The sequence below is a fragment of the Benincasa hispida genome, chromosome 3, assembly GCF_009727055.1.
Source record: "Benincasa hispida cultivar B227 chromosome 3, ASM972705v1, whole genome shotgun sequence".
NCBI classification, from domain to species: Eukaryota; Viridiplantae; Streptophyta; class Magnoliopsida; order Cucurbitales; family Cucurbitaceae; genus Benincasa; species Benincasa hispida.
The window spans coordinates 18176046-18194124 of record NC_052351.1 but is presented as its reverse complement, the minus strand read 5'-3'; the positions used below and the strand labels follow the sequence as shown (position 1 = coordinate 18194124).

General features: G+C 35.0%; 1 protein-coding gene across 1 annotated transcript; it reads right to left on the bottom strand.

Moving 5' to 3' along the window:
• Nucleotides 1–1351: 1351 nt before the first annotated feature.
• LOC120072878 (protein IRX15-LIKE) lies at nucleotides 1352–3117 on the bottom strand. The gene has a single exon (XM_039025402.1). It carries the CDS (start codon nucleotides 2549–2551, stop codon nucleotides 1610–1612), a length of 942 nt encoding a protein of 313 aa, XP_038881330.1. The 5' UTR covers nucleotides 2552–3117; the 3' UTR covers nucleotides 1352–1609.
• Nucleotides 3118–18079: the final 14962 nt, after the last annotated feature.

Below are 18079 nucleotides of genomic sequence, written 5' to 3'. Positions count from 1 at the left end.
CGAAGCAACGTAAGAATATTGGGGTCATGTTGTTGGGAACCAAGATAAGGAAGAGAGATGCGACATTGCATTGTGATGATCTTAGCCTCATATATGGGTAAGGTCGAGCCGTAGGACTTGGCCTAGAGTAGAGGCAAATTGGCTAGAGTCGCACATGAGGAAAAATACACGTATGGGTGACATGTATGGCCGAATGAAGTTCAGTTCCGCATGAGTTCAATTCGGTTGAGGATGAAAGAACCTTGCCTAACGTCCAACAAAGCTTCAAAGAGTCAAGCAAAAAGTGAATTGGGACTTGAGTTTCCCTTTTAGGAGCTGTTTGGGGCGCTGAGATGATATAAGATGTGGGGAGTTATGATGTTTGGAGAGTTTTGATGTCTAAGGAGTTCTGATTGAGTATGAACAATTGAGTATGATCAAGTATGTTCAAGCACTGTGATGATATACGATACACGGAAGGAAAATGACGGTGAGATACGAAACACATTCTGAAAATGGGCCTACAAACAATTAAAATCAGTGAGATAGGATAATGAGCCTCCAAACACTGAAATGATATAAGATGTGGAGATATACCATCTCATGTTGAACCCCCAAACAACCCCTTAAGGTTGACCATGATCGCTTGTGAATCATGGAGTCGCATGGTTGGAGAAGTACGACCGTGATACACTTTATAGTTTCTTTAAGATCTATAAATGTGTTTTACATCTCAGGACTTTCTAAAGCTCCATTGTACAAAATAAAATTGACAAATGGTTCATTATGAAATATATACAGATATAGGAATAAGAGAAATAAAATTAAAGTAATAAATTTTAGATTTTGTGTAAAAAGATTGAAGGTATATAAACTCTTACATTGTACTTGAACTTCCAATTCTTACTACAGATTTAGCTTTAATTTTCAAATATGTATACTTTTCCTATTCAGTGCCTATTAACACATAAAAAGAGTGCTTTTCTCATAAATTTTAGTTTTTTTTTTATTATTATTTATAAAATCTTATTTACTTATATACATTAAAAATTAACTACAAACAAACTCTTTTTTTTAGTTTAACAAATATAAGGACGATGGAGTCCAGCCTTAGAAGAAATTTAACTATTATACTCAATTTCACTCAGTGTTAAATGAATTTCCAACATATCGATGTTATGTTTCCTTCTTGAAGGTGTTGGAATTAATGAATGAATTTGTTAATTAAACAAAAGAATATTTAAGATTAATATTACAAGTTTTATATCAATATAACTATGTTTATGGTTGAAATTCAAATCATTCCTTAAATTATATCGTAAATCAATAAATCATCGGTTAATTAAATTAAATGACAAATTGAAACAAAACATATGAAACCTTGTTTTGCATTTGAAGAAAGAATTATTTTTTATAAGTCCCATGCTTCAACATCCAACCCCAATTCCAAAGTTTCAAAAAGAAAACCTAATTTCAAAATAACAATAATGAAAACGATACAATTTTTGTTCATAACATAAATAAAATACCCACATCATTTAGATTTACCTCTGTTTCCCTTGTCCCACTTCATGATGAATCACTAAAACAAAAAAACAGAACGCCGTCTTATTAGCGAAGAGAGAAACTCCTAAGATCTGAACGCCGTCGTATTGTGGCAAAATTGAAAACAATTCTCATCCATCTTCTCAACCACATAATGGCCAAGCGTATGAGTTGCCTCCACCAAATTTTCATTACAAAGAAATTCATCGCTACAAACCTTCTCCACTTCCCCGTAATAATCATGCACAAAAATGTGCGTTTTCGGGTTCCCTCCTTTTTTACTTCTTGCCAGAACCCCCGCCGTGTAAATCGCCGACATTCTGCCCGGCGCGTCGGGCCAGTCCCCGCGTGGACCATCCACTAGAATCACGTCCCAATCAACGTCGTACACGTGGTTTGGAAGGTCGTTGAGTCCCAACCTGCACTCGGAGAATAGAAGATTCTGTACGGGACGGCATTCGTTTCGAATCTGCTCTCTAACTGTCGTAATAAGTTCGTTTAATTCGCTTATTTTAGTGGTGTATTGCACATCGTAGGCGTCGATTTCGGGATGTTTTTCTTCGATGAAAGCGGCGTAGTAGCGATTCTCGTCGATGAAGACGGTGCGGCCGTTGTGGTTGAGGGATTTCCAAAGAAGGGTTTCTTGGGTGAGGCCGAAGATGAGGAAATTACAAGGAGTGGAGCATTTTCGGAGGACGTCGGAGATGGGTTTGAGTTCGGAGTGGGTCATGTGGAAGGAGTCGTTGGATTTGGAGGCGTAGTAAAGAAGAGTGTTGATGACAGTGGTGGGGAGAGGGGTGGCGGTGGTGGAGGAAGAGGAGGAGGAGGAGGAGGAGGAGACGAGGGAAGAGGCGGCGGCGGTGATGGGAGTAGTGGAGGCGCGAGTATAGACAAGGAGAAGGAGGAGGAGGAAGGCGAGGGTGAAGAAGGAGAGGAAGGCAAGAAGCCATATCTTGGAGGAAGTGCCCTGTTTTTGGATGTAAGGGTGGAGGAGAATGAGCCTGGTGTTGTTGGGATTGGCTTTCATTTTTTTGATTCTGTGATAACAATTTCTATGGGTAAATTTGGGTTTTGGATTATACTTATAAAGTTATATAAGTTATAACCAAACCAAGTGCTGCTTTAAACAATCAGGGCAGAGAAACAGGAGAGAGGCAGGGGATTCGCTTTACAATCACTACGTCCTAATCCTAAACCGATTCTTCTTTTTTCTTTCCAAAGGAAATGATTATTCACTTTATCATCAGTTGGGAGTGGGCGAGTAATTTTTATTTGAAAATGTTTTTGGTAGATTTAGGGGATTTGGTGAGAAGGATCAAAGATATAGGGAGGTGGGTGAGGGAAATTGAAGAAGGATGAAGGGACAGAGTAACTAATTACAAGTCAAAAGTCGCTTTAGCTTATTGGATTTGCAGGATGGAGGTTTTTTTTTTTAGTTCTGAAGGAACCTCAAAATTATGAACGAGAATGCAAGCAATATATTTTTATGTTGTTTTGAGGGGACGAACTACCTGTTTTTTAACTCCCTCTAACTCGTCTCATCTCAACCTCCACGTTTTACATTCCAACCTCAAATTAGAAAATAAATTTTAATACATGCGTCACCTTTTTAAAATAATATGTTAAATTATTAGTTGTAGAGAAAAATTAAACAATACATAAATCTTTTTAGTTGTATGTTTCACAGACCTTTGTTGATGTTGAACTTGAAGTGGAGTTGAGTCAACCTAAGGGATGACTTGCAATTAGAACTCACTCTAGTATGTTATTTTGTCTAACATATACTTCAATATTAAGTTAATATGTAGACCAAAATGGCATCGAATAAATTAGATAGCAAAGTTATCTAATTATGCATGAGGCAAAGTTTCCCTAAACATAGAGAATTCATATTGTGATACCATTAGCATGAACGATGTACTTCACTTTATAATAAATATAGCTCAACTCGGCCTATAGCCAAACCATTCCACTTTACAACTAAGAATTTTTTTTACTACAATAGTATTAGAACTTTTTTCATATGCAAGAGTTGTCCCAAAAACATGTCATGGTGGTAGAGGACCACGTACAAGGCCTTTCTCTCACCATCAACAAAAAAGAAAGAAAGAAAAAAAAAAGATCACATAATTCAAGTATTTTATATAATTTAGCTTTCTAATGGTGGTTCAATGGTTTCTGTTAAACAAATATACATTTAGGCCACATTTTATAATGGTGGACCTAAATACAAAATGTTTTCGAGAGGAGTTAAACATCATTGTCATTTTTATCTGGACAAATTGGAATGATAAGAATAACTTCAAATTTGATAAACTTGTGCCACCAATTTCTATAGAATGTGGATGGATTCTAGATTATTTCGAAGTTTTTAAGAAAAAAGCAAAACTTATCCATATCTTCGATAATTAACTCTTTTCAGAACAAAAACCTCCAACGAGATTGGATCTGTCCACCAAACAATTCACATAAACTTAACATTGATGCTTCATGGATTTCAGACTCATTCATCACGGGTATTAGAGCTTTTATAATAGACTTAAATGGGTCTATTATTGCCATTGAATCAAAGTCGTCCATAAATGTTGTCTTTGAAGCTCCTATACTGGAGTTTTATTGTAACATCCCGAATTTTAGTTAAATTAAATTATTTTTCTTAAATTATTGGATTTTTAGGCCCTTTAATTTTGAATTTTCTGAGGTCAAAATTTAGATAACTAAGTTATCTTAACTGGTTCGATTTTTTAAAAATTTTTTTTTTTTGAAGATTTGAATTTTGGGATTTAAAATGGATCTTGGAATTTGATTTTAGTGATATTTGTTAGGATTTGAAATTTTGAAAGAATTTTGTTGAGAGATATTTACGATTTAAAATTTGGAAGAATAATTTTAAGTTGGATTTAGAAAGAGTTATGAAATATAAATAAGTAGATATGTTTGTTAATGGAATCCAAATAGATTTGGATATTAGGGAAAAGAAGAGGAACTTCTTTTTATATTTATTTGGGTTCTGAAATTTAATAAGGATTATGAAAGTTGTATATATATATATTTATTTGGGCATAATCTTACTATGTGATTCCTAGAATTTAATTGGAAATGACTAGGTTCCGGATGATTTACTTGGATATTTACCTTTAAGTTTGATTTACTGGAAAGTATGTTTGATATTGATTTGTTATCTGATTTTGATTGAAAACTTGTATTTTAACTATTTATCCATTGGAAACTGGAATTGTACCCTAGAAATTGCTAGCATATGATAGGAATGTTTGGTTGGGTTGTCAGCTCACGCTGACTGGGATTGTCAATGTTCGCTAGTATGCCTAGCGGGAGTTGACATGTGCAAATTAGATGGGTTATATTGGATATTGGGATTGTTTCCTTGGACATATATCTGATTAGGAAAGATTTGAAATACACACGTAGAATTTGTATTATTTTGAAAGTTGATATTGTATTCTGTTGTATTTTCAAAATGAATTTTAAAAACCAAAAGTATGTTTTGTAAAAAGATCCTACTCACTAGGTTTTCCAGTTCATGCTTTCAAAATGTTTTGTTCCTTCACCCCCAAGTAGTAGGGAGAGTTGTTCCAGGAACACCACCCATGGTCAGGGTCTGCCACATCAACATTAGCTTTGAGTCTATTTTTGTAGATAGTTTAAAGCTATAATTGTGATAAACCCAAGGGAGCATAACAAATAATTATTTTCCAGTTAATTGTTATCTTAGTATAAAATTGTTCAGTGTGAAAGGTCAAATGGGCAATAGGCATCATAAAAGAGTGATATATGTTGTCTTCACGCCACTTCTCAGGTGAAAAAGATAAGCTTGGGAGGGGGTGTGATAAGTTGGTATCAGAGTAAAGATTCTGGAAAACCTAGAAAGTATATCAGGAAATTGAGTTAATATAGGCTCAGGAAGCCTAAAGATTTGAATTTAGGAAAATATGAGGGTTGTATGGTAAAAAAATAAATAAAAATAAAGTCTATAGAGTTAGGAAAAGACCTGAGAAGTTTGACAGAGTAAAGGTGGGAAGGATAAGAAAGATTGAGTTTAAGGTTTACCTGAAAAAATTTAATAAAGTTTGACTGAAAGGGATATGTTTAGGGGTTGTTGAAACATGAAAGTGGAAAATAGTCAGAACTTTGGGTTCCTTGAAACTAAGATAACTGATTGTCATAATCTTAAATTGATTTTATTTAGGAAACATATATCCAAGTGGCGGACCATGGTGGTAACCTAAAACTAGAACAAGTAATTCTACCTCTGCCATGACAACTGGAGGAACCAAAGAAAATAAGGGAATCAATCGTCCCTATATAGATCCTAATTTAAGGGATCAAATAAGATACTTAATCTTGCAGCCTGAGTGTCCAACATACGGAGAAAATCATAAGGGTCCCTGCCTCTTGAAATCAAGAACCTGTTACGAATGTGGTCAAGAAGGCCACCTTTGGAAAAACTGTGGTTATCTCCAACAAAAAGCTAAAATTAAATGTGAATATGTACCTAGAACCAGACAGTTACAAATGGACACATAGATTCCAGATTGAGGAAAGGTTTTGTGGAAGTATGGAAAAGATGCATACAACAGAAGCTAGCTATTCGGTGGATATCGTTAAATTGCTAAATGCTGATGCTCTTTATAAAATAAATACTGGAGATAATAGAACAATTTCATGCAAAGAAGATGTCAAAACCTACAAAAAAATCTACTTCTTTTGTCAACAGCAGGGGCATTTCCTAGAAGAGTGTCCTTGGAATTCAGAGAAAGGATTGAGATTAACGGTAAAAAAAAAAAAAGAAAAGGGCTGGAAGATGGCCAAAAATGTGAATCTGTAGGAAAAAAAACTAAGAATAATCTTTAATGTAAATTACTTAAGAAACTTGCCTTTTAAATAAATAACACAGATTTGTAAAAGGTTATTTGTTGGATGATGAAATTTAATGTGAATCGGTAGATGAAGGAATAAATCCAGCACCTGCAAGTCAGGTGAAGGAAGCGAGGGTGAATCGAGTTATCCTCAAGAATATGTTATGACGAAAGAACAATACCTGAACAGATTTGCTCAGCGGCTAACCGAGAGTCCAGAAACAATACAGCTAGACTCTAAGAAGAAATTTGGAATAGAATGACTCAAGTCACTAAGAAAAACCACTTTTGAAGGAACTACAAATCCAACTGTTGCTAAAACTTGGATCAACCAAATAGAAAAATGCTTTAAGGTAATGAGATGTCCAGAAGACTGGAAGGTAACTCTAGTGACTTTCCTGTTGCAAAGAAGAACTAGAGATTGGTGGAGAGTGATTGAAAGTAGAAGGAGGGAAGAAAATGAACTAACTTGGAAGGAATTTCAGGAAGCTTTATATGAGAAATTCTATCCACGATCATTCCGTGATGCAAAACGGAATGAATTTCTACAACTTGTACAAGGAAATATGACTGTTGCGGAATATGAACAAAAATACACCAAACTTTCAAAGTACACCTTAAAAATTTTTAAGGATGAAATTGAACATTGCCAAAGGTTTGAGGCAGAATTAAGAGAAGAAATCCAGAACCTCGTGAAAGCCAATGCCACGTGGGAAGAATTCTCAAAATTAATAGAAGCAACTATGAGAGTAGAAATTAGTCTGACAACTGAATGACAAGGGAAGAAAGATATCCCATCAATGGAACAAAAGAATAAAGAAGGAAGTGGAAGATTTATTCCCAGAGTAAATAAATGGTCATTTAAATATAAAGGTATCTCGAAAGCTAGAGGAATAGGTCAACCAAACAAATCTTTTAGGAAACGCTACTCAAAATATCCAAGAGAATTGGTCACTAGCAATAATAGTAGATCTTATTGCCCAAACTGTAACATGTATCATTGAGGTAACAAATGTCCTAAGAAGGTAAATACCTATTATAGTTTTGGAAAGGTTGGCATTTTAAAAGAGAATGGCCACAATTAACAACCGAAGACAGAAGGGTTGTATCACATACAATTAATCAGGGAACTGAACCATCATTTGCTGATGGTGGACAACTGAGTAGGTCAAAATAAAAGAGGGTAGTAGAACAAGTTCGACATCCAGGAAGATTGTATGCCATGACTCGACCAGAGGAAGAAGATGGACTAGGAAACAGGGGTAAAACCCCAAAAATGTAAATATAAGTTGACAAATTTGTATTTCTATCAATGAAAATCTGTTCGCTTGCCGAGGTAAAAGTTTGTTAAGTTATAAATGGAATTTTGAGGACGAAATTATTTAAGGGGGTAGTAATTTGTGAGCCCTTAAACTCTTTCACCTAATTATAGGAAGTACTGATACTCAAGAAAATTTTCAAGTGTTGAGATCCTATGGTTGAACTTTGGGCAAAATGTTGGAGATTAGTAGTGAAAATAAGAGTTGAAGAATTTTGGCTAAGTATGCAAACCATGTTATGAACTCATAGCATAGTAACGAATGAAGAAATTTGACTAAGTATTCAAACCACGTTGTGAACTTTGAGAAATTCCAAGGCATGAGTTGGCTTAGGTAAGTAAAGAATTGGCTAAGTGTTAGCAAAGAGATTCAACTCAGAGCATAGTTAAGTAGGATAAGTCATAGCATAGTCAAGAAGGAGAAGTCATAGTATAGTTAAAGTCATAGGATAAACTCATAGCATAGTTAAGGAAGTTAAGTAGGAGAAGTCATAACATAATTGAGAGAGTTCAACTCATACCATAGTTGAGAAAAACCCAGGAGGCACTTTGTGGACGAATGAAGGGTGACCTAGATGCATAGAAATAATCCTAGTTGGACAACTTGAACAGATGCTAAGGGGAAGAAGTCACCTTGGACGCATAGAAGACATCTTAGAAGCTATGCTATGAGAATGAAGAGCTATGCTATGAGCATCAGAAACCATGCTATGAGCATGATTAACTATGCTATGAGAATAAGAAACCATGCTATGAGCTTGAGGAGCTATGCTATGAGAATAAGAAATCATGATATGAGCATGATGAGCTATGCTATGAGAATAAGAAACCATGCTATAAGCATGGTGAGCTATGATATGAGCATAAGCAACCATGCTATGAGCATAAGGAGCTATGCTATGAGCATAAGCAACCATGCTATGAGAATATGAATACTTGGGATATAATCAAGGGAAGAAACTATGCTACGAAAAAGAAGTTGGATCCAAGAATGGAGAGTTGGGGGAGGTTGAACGCGTGAGAGGTAAACCATGTGTCCAACTTGACTCAAAGAGGAAGATCTATGCGTTGACTTGGGTTACTTGGGAAGCAAGGTTGAGTTGATAACGAGGTGGATTATGTGGCTTAACCAAGTTGGTGGTGAAAAGCTAAGAAGCAAAGTTGAGCTTGCAAAATGTGGTACGACCACTTCAAAAGAAGGTATGCATTGGACATTGCTAAGAGAAGATACATCAAGTCTACATACAAGTAGGTGGTGACAAGGAGTGTATGCTGGCTCAACATGAAAAAGACACTTCGATTTTAAGCAAGGTGGAGGTGTCATGCATTGAAGGTAGGAGAGGATGTTAAGAATGGTTTGCTAAAGCCTATAAATACCTCGAGGGAGTTATATTTCACCTCACAATTCAAAGTTCTCTAAAAAAAGACTAGAAAAGGGAGTGTTGGAGAAAAGAACCATGGTTTGAGAAATGGCTATGCACTGAGCTGGAGTGCCATGCGACCAAAAAGGTTGTCTATACGTTGAGAAAAGGTTGTTCTACGTCCAACTCAGTTGTCTAAGGCTACCCTGCACTTACAACTATTTTTTTTAGTCCAAAGGTTTAGTTTTGGGGCTTTTAGGCTCGGGATTCAAGAGGAAACAGAGAAACCAAGAAAATTGAAAAACCCTTACCAGTGAACTATGAGTGGTTTATTTTTGAATGTTATAGTTGAAATGATATACATACATACATACATACATACATACATATTTACCTTTCAGTTTCATTTATAGGAAAGTATGTTTGATATTTATTTGTTACTTGGTTTTGGTTGAAAACTTGTATTTTAGCTGTTTATCCATTGAAAACTGGAATTGTACTTCGGAAATTGCTAGCATACGATAAAATGTCTGTGGGATTAGTGGGGCAAGTGTCTTTAATTGAAGGCAACACTTAACAATGCAAATGTTGGCATTTCCTACTCACAAATATTGGATCTTTCCACTAACTTGGTCAAATGTCAAAGTTCGACTCTCAAAGTCCAAAGTCAACAAAATTAACTTTTTGACTTTTAAAGTCAAAAGTCAACAATTTGATTTTCATTGTATTTTTTACCTAGTCAACAATTTTTTACTTTTAATGAAATTTTGACCAATTCTTTTTAATTTCAAAATTAATTCTAATAATTAATTTTAAAATTAAATTAACATAAAATAATTTATTAAACAATTTAATTAATTTAATTTCAAAATTAATTCTAGTAGTTAATTTTAAAATTAAATTAATATCAAATAATTAATTAAAAATTTAATTAATTTAATTTCATATTAAATCCAGCTCTAATCCAAATCAATATGAATCCCTATTCACAATCTTGATATTTAAATATTATTTAAATATCTCATATTTTCTCTCTCTTTATGTTTAGTTCTCAATTAAACATTAGGTTAAATAATTGTATATATTTAACGCTTTTGCTCCAAAAATTAAATTTGAACACTTCAAATTCGTTCGTCACACTTGTGTAAGGTTTAGTCCGATATGAGCTGTAGGGGTACCTCATGGACCTACAGATCATGGACTCCAACAATCCAAGATTAACCGATTAAACTCTTTAACCTAATTAATCACCATTCGTTAATTACCAGTCACTCTACTAAAACCCAATAGTTGCACTCCCTTCACTGTAGATATATTATGTGAGAAAACTCTTATCAAAGAGCACCTTTGTGCGGAAGAAAAATCGTTTCAAAACTCATTGTGACAGAAATACCATATTCACTAACAAACATACATGTTATGTATTTCACAAAAATTACGACATGCTTTGAACTTTAAACAAACAAAGGAACGAGATACATACCAGTTGAAGAACTCTTCTTCGCTTGTAAATCTCGCTCTCGTCAAAGAACTGCACCTCTCGCTGTCGCTGTGCAAGCCAAACTAATCGTCCACCAAATCTCGCTGTCGTCTACCCATGAACGGATTCCTCACGAACAAGGCAGCAGGGAAAACACCACCATTCGGAACCCTCAGTATTCTCGGAGTGAAAATCTAGGAGGTGTGGGCTCTATTGGATTTGGTAGAGGTAAGGAGGAAGGAACGATCGTTTACCACGGCCAAGCAAGTGGGAGATTTCGGAAGTCTATCGTATAGACAGATGCTTGATTGTTTAGGTAAAGGTACACGATCGTGTAGTAAATTGGGGTTGATCGTATAGACGATCGTTTGTGTAAAACGCTCGGGCGCACGATCATTTAGAAAAAGCTAGACGATCGTTTAGGTAATTCTATGCGATCGTTTAGGAAAAGCGCGTATGTACACGATCGTTTAGTAAACTTTGAGCTGTCATGTATGCTCTCGATTTACTAGGCGATAGGTAGTGTACTCAATCGATGAGCGAATATCAGATCTCTTTGCAAAATGAAAACCATTTTCATTTCATTCTTCAGTTATGAAAACTAAATGCAACCTCCCACTATCTCATTCAGTTACGGAGAAAAAATGGCCAAAAATTATCCCATAATTGTTAAATAAAAAATAAATATAATCATATTATATTTATAACCTATAGTTTAATATCACATCAAATGCAACATATAAACCATAGTTCTTTTCTCCTCCACTAGATATAAATCATATTTATATCATTTTCCTCCAATTAATGCATCATCATATCAACCATATCATATATAATTGACCAGTTCAATCATATAATATATAATCGAACCCCCTCTTGTCAATTTGAACACTTCAAACTAACTCAAAAATTGATTCACAACTTGAATCCATTGAGCTACTAAGGAGACCTTATGACCCTATGACTCGAAGCTCCAACGGTACGTGAATAGCTGACTAAACTCTTTAGCTACGAGATCCACCATTCGTTAACTGCCAGACATTCCACTAAAGACCGAAGCTGCATTCTTCTCACTACAGATATATTTCTGTGTCCATCGGATATAACCAATCAACAGTACCCTTCATAGATGCTCGTAAGTACAACTGGGCCAATTTACCATTTTTGCCCTGTAGTTACATCTAACTCCTTAAGTACCATTGATCCCTCTAATGAACAATATAACATAGTCCTACTATGTGTGGACACCTCTCGGGCCATGAGAAGGTGTGCGACGCCACATCGTTCAAGCCCCGGAATCAACCCTTAAGGGAGCAATCTATCTACTTACCTCTACTTCAAGGAAGAAGTGAATTCCATCTTATGTAGTTGAGTTCCAACTCCCAAATTAGACGAATCCTCAAATTGGTAGGTTTGAGTCGGCGATCTGGCCACTCGCATCTATGCAAATCAAAGGACCACCCTCAAAAGTAGGAGTTCCCAACTCACTCAGGATTGAGGTCATGTTAGGGTCATCCTAGTGAAGTGAAGTCTCTGTCATGAATGGCGTTATATAAAGAGACTATAACACTTCGTGGTCCGGTCTTATATAAATTTCTTTGTATAGGATGCCCCCGTTCACATGTCTCCACATGAATGATCAGGATCAAACCATCTATAGCAAGTCACAACATTTGTAACTATTCTAAAAAGTGGGCCACATCCGTAGCGTTACTAGGATAAGGTTTCCCTCCTATATTCATATACTACAGACCATTTTGGTATCACTTAACACATGATCCAACTGTATATCTCCACATGCATGCTTAAGTTACAACAAAAACCAGGGATCTTAGTTTATTGGTTTATGGTAAAGCAATTAAAACATCCAATGTCCCATAGACAATAGTGAAGAAAATATCATATATTATTACATCACAAGTGTTTGTTTACTACTGTGTTTACAAACTACAGGACCCAACGAGAGTTTAGGGCATCATCCCCAACAATCTCTCACTTGTCCTAAAGCGAGTGGGGTGTACAAACAACTAGTACAAAACAATAAACTAGGGCACTATGGCCAGTACAAAAATTGAGTCTTTCTCAGGCCAATAAGAGGGCGAGGCTCCTTGTTCAAGACCCGAAGTTAGCACTTAAAGGAACAACCTCTACTATCCCTAACAACGGGTAGGAGTGAATTTCGTACTACACCCTATGTCTCCAACTATCTATCCAATCTTATCCTTGAAATGGGAGGCTTATTGAGCCGGGGCTGTTAAGCCAAGACTCACCCTTGAAAATCTAAAGATACTCCCAAATAGTTAGGAGTTCATAGTTAGCTCAGGATTAAGGTCAATTACCTAGGTCATCGAATGAAATAGTCCGTCTTAAACAATAAACAACGTTATAATGTAAGAGTCACTTATTTCTTGGTTTGATCTTATGCAAACTTATTGCATAGAACGTCCCTTCTCTTCATATCAATACATGAACAAATCAGGATCACTTCGTTGTAGCACTTTACAACAAATTGTAACAACTACAGAGTGGGTCACATCTGATAGTGTTACCAAAATAAGGTACCCAGCCTTATTCATATACTATAGACCATTTTGGTTATTTACTGAACTTGATCCACTCTTATGTCTCCAAAGTTCAAGTATTCATATAATAGCCATAGATCTTTAGTTTATTGGATTTATTCTTTCTAAAATGAAATGAACAATTCATACATTCAATAACAACTTTATGGAAATAAAATCTCAATAACATATTTATTGATAACAGAATAAGTTTATTGTTTACAAACCACGAGTTTTAGGACATAAAACCCAACAAGAATTACAATCCAACCCCACTCTAGGAGGTTTCCAACCATTAGTAGGGGATGAAATTTATGAGATGGTTTTGGGTAGTCATCCTGGTCATGTAAAAGGCCTAGGTTGGGGCTCTATATCTAAGTCAAGGAGGAGTAGCAGCTCATCAAGTTCGTCATTTACTCAAGGAATGGAAAGTAGGGAGTGTTAGAGTTAATGTCCTAAATGAAGGGATCAAATCCCAAGCGGAATCGTGTGACCGCCTTGCAATTTTGTGTTTGATTTTATATAAACAAAATACGGTATAAAAATAATAACACAATGGATAAACAATCAAAATTAGCATACATTTAAGATAAGAAAAGAAGGAAGAGCTAAACCTTACCTTTGTAGATTCCTAACTTCTTCATGATTCCCTCTGCGTCTTCTCCGGAACGTCCTTCAATAATCAAGGGACACCACCATGAGTGAAACCTTGTTATTCTCTAGAATCCTAAGAATTGGATGTGTGGTCTCCAAGACTTCGAAGAGGAAGTAGAAGTAGTAGAGAAAAGAAGAGAGATTTTGAGAAAAGTAGTAGGAGGCTAGGATTCAGAATTCCCAATTCAACTGTCATAAACATAGGTCATGAAGACTAATTGATAGAGAGAAGGGGTGACCCCTTTCTCCTAGTCTTTCATATTCCCACTCTAGTTCTAATTTAATTAAATAACTTTTATTTAATTAATTAGTCCAATAATTAAATAACCATATATATTATATCCAATTTAATAAATAAATAAATAAACATCACACGTTTATTTATCTCTACTTCTCAAAAATTAATTAATTAATTAATAAACTATTAATTAATCAATTAAATAGCTATATGAAATCATATTTAATATAGAATCAATCAACATATAATTATCACATATTTATATGAATACATATCTTCAATACTTGAATCTTATTCAAATATTTTTCTCTCTTAATTATAGATTCACATCTATAATTAACCATGTTATATTAATCTCATTAATATGCAATTGATTTGAAAAATTCAAATCATTCTTCTTATATATCCTTTACTGAGTTGATAAAGGGACCTTATGGACGTACAGATTAGAAGCTCCAATGATATAAGATTAATTAATTAAACTCTTTAATTAAATTAATCAATTTTCATTAACTACCGGTCACTCCATTAAAGACTAATAGCTGCACTCTTCACACTATAGATTTATTTGTGTCCACAGATATTACCAATCAACAGTGAGTCGACCGACCCTTCACAAATTGCTCATAACTATGGCTGCGTCAAAGTACCGTTTTACCCCTATAGTTACATCTAACTCCTTAAATACCACTGTTCCTCTAATGAATAAACAATTTATAGTCCATCTATAAACTAACACCTCTCGGGCTAGTGAGAGGTCGAGCCTCAATATTCAAGACCCGGAATCAGCTATTGAGAGAGCAATTTATCTACTTTTCCTAAGTTCAGAAAAGGAATGAATTACATTTGTGTAGTTTTGTTCTCAGCTCCCTACTCGAATAAGTCCTCAAAATGGTAGGCTTGTTGAGTCGGCTAATAAGGTCACTCTCACCCATAAAAATCAAAGGATCGCCCTTATAGACAGGAGTTCACAACTCACTCAGGATTAAGGTCAAGTCACCTATGGTCATCATAGTGAAATGTAAGTCTCTTCTAGCATCATCGTTATATACATAGGCTATTCATTTCGCGGTCTGGTCTTATACAAACACTTTGTATAGAATAACCCCACTCGCATGTCTCCACATGAACGATCAGGATCATATCATTTGTAGCACTTTACAAAAATTGTAACATCTCCAAAGCAGGTCGTATTCGTAGTATTACCAGGATAAGATACCCAATCTTATCTATCTATTACAGACAATTTAGGTTATTACTTAAACATGATGCACCTATATGTCTCTACATACATGTTTAAGTTCATAAAATAACTTTGGATCTTAGTTTATTGGATTGAATTAATGCAGTCTAAACATTAATAAAATACCTCTTATTTTATTAGATATATAATTTGTCTTTACAAACTACAAGATACATGAAGCAAGAATGCATTGCAGATTTCACAATGGAGCCAGAATATGCTTGTGAAGCTATCAAGGAATCTATGTGGCTCAGAAATTTTCTGCCAAATTTGGAAGTTAGTCCAAACATGACTTTGCTTGTTACCTTTTATTATAATAATAGTGGTGCAGTGCAAACTCCATGGAGCCTTGTAATCACAAATGTGGAAAGCATATAGAGATCAAGTATCATCTCATTAGGAAGATTGAGCAATGAGGAGATGTGATTGTCACACAGATTGGCTCGAAGCACAATGTTGCTGATCCATTTAAAAAGGCTCTCACGGGTAAAAGTTTTTAGGGTCACCTAGAGAGCATGGGTCTACGAGATATGAGTCACTTAACCTAGGGCAAGTGGAAGATGTTGTTAGGTATATTGTATGTCCTAGTTTATTGTATTATAATTGATACTGTACATCCTATTTTTGGTATTTGATACTTTATACTCCACTTATTTATTGTATTTGATTTGATATGGCACACCCCCTCCTTTTAGGTCAAGCAGTAGATTGTTAGAGTTAATGTCCTAAATCAAGTGTATCTTATAGTTTGTAAAGACAAATTATATATCTAATAAAATAAGAGGTATTTTAATAATGTTTAGATTGCATTAATTCAATCCAATAAACTAAGATCCAAGGTTACTTTATGAAACTTAAACGTGTATGTAGATACATAGAGGTGGATTATGTTTAAGTAATAACCTAAATAGTCTGTAGTAGATGGATAAGACTGGGTACCTTATCTTAGTGACACTACGAATACGGTCTACTTTATAGATGTTACAATGATTGTAAGTACTACAAATGACCTGATCCTGATCGTTCATGTGGAGACATGCAAATGGGGGTATTCAATACAAAGAGTTTGTAAAAGTCCGGACCACAAAATGAATAGTCTCTCTATATAACACCGTTGCTGAAAGAGACTTATATTTTCACTAGGATGACCATAGGTGATTTAACCTTAATTTTGAGTGAGTTGTGAACTCGTGTCTATGAGGGCAATCCTTTGATTTGTATGGGTGAGAGTGGCCTTGTTAGCCGACTCAACAAGTCTATCATTTTGGGGACTTATCCGAGTAGAGAGCTGGGAACACAACTACACAAGATGAAATTCACTTTTTTCTCGACTTTAGGGAAAATAGATAAATCGTTCCCTTAATAGTCGATTCTAGGTCTTAAACATTGAGGCCTCAACCTCTCACTGGCCCGAGAGGTGTTAGTTTATAGTTGGACTATAAAATGTTTGTTCATTGGAGGGATCAGTGATATTTTAGAAGTTAGATGTAACTACTCGGGTAAAACGGTATTTTGACCAAGCTATAGTTATGAGAAATTTGTAAAGGGTCGACTCACTGTTGATTGGTTATATCCATGGATACAGAAATAAATCTACAGTCCGAAGAGTGCAACTAGCGATCTTTAGTGGAGTGACTGGTAGTTAATGAAAATTGATTGATTTAATTAAAGAGTTTAATTAATTAATCTTATATCATTGGAGCTTCTAATCTATAGGTTCATATAAATATGTGATAAAATTATATGTTGAATTTTTCAAATCAATTGCATATTATTGTGATCAATATAATATGATTAATTATAGATGTGATCTATAATTAAGAGAGAAAAATATTTGAATAAGATTCAAATATTAAAGAGATGTATATATGTAAATATGTGATAATTATATGTTGATTAATTCTATTGGGATTGGTGTCTTAAATCTCTTGTAATCTCGTAGTTTGTAAACTTTGTATAAACATACTGTTGTTAAAAAAAATAAGCATTATTTTATAAGCATATACTCAACCCAATAAACTAAGATCCATGGTTATTTCATGTAATTTAAACAAGTATATAGAGACATACAAGTGGATCTTATTTAAATAATAACCTAAATGGTATGTAGTAGATGGATAAGGCTGGGTACCTTATCCTTGTGACACTACGGATATAGCCCGCTTTGTAGGTGTTACAAGTGTTGTAAAGTGCTACAAATGATCTGATCCTGATCATTCATGTGGAGACATGTAAGCAGGGGTATCCTATACAAAGAGTTTGTATAAGAACGAAGCACGAAATGATTAGTCTCTTTATATAACGCCATTAATAATAGAAACTTACATTTCACTAGGATGACCATAGGTGACATGACTTGAATCCTGAGTGAGTTGTAAACTTCTGCTCATGAATGTGGTTCTTTTATTTGTATGGGTGAGAGTGGCCAGATTGTCAACTCAACAAGCCTACCATTTTAGGGATTCATTTGACTAGGGATCTGAGAACACAACTACACAAGACGGAATTCACTCATTCCCCGATGTAGAGGCAAATAGATAAATTAGTCCCTTAAGGGCTTATTCTGGGTCTTTAACATAGTGACCATACCCTTTTCTGGCCCGAAACGGACTTGGTCATAGTTGGACTATGACTTATTGTTCATTGGAGGAATCAGTGGTACTTAAGGAGTTAGATGTAACTACAGGGACAAAATGGTATTTTGGCCCAACTGTACTTACGAGCAATTTGTGAAGGGTCATCACACTGTTGATTGGTTATATCCAATGGACACATAAATTTATCTACAGTGCGAAGAGTGCAGCTGACAGTCTTTAGTGGAGT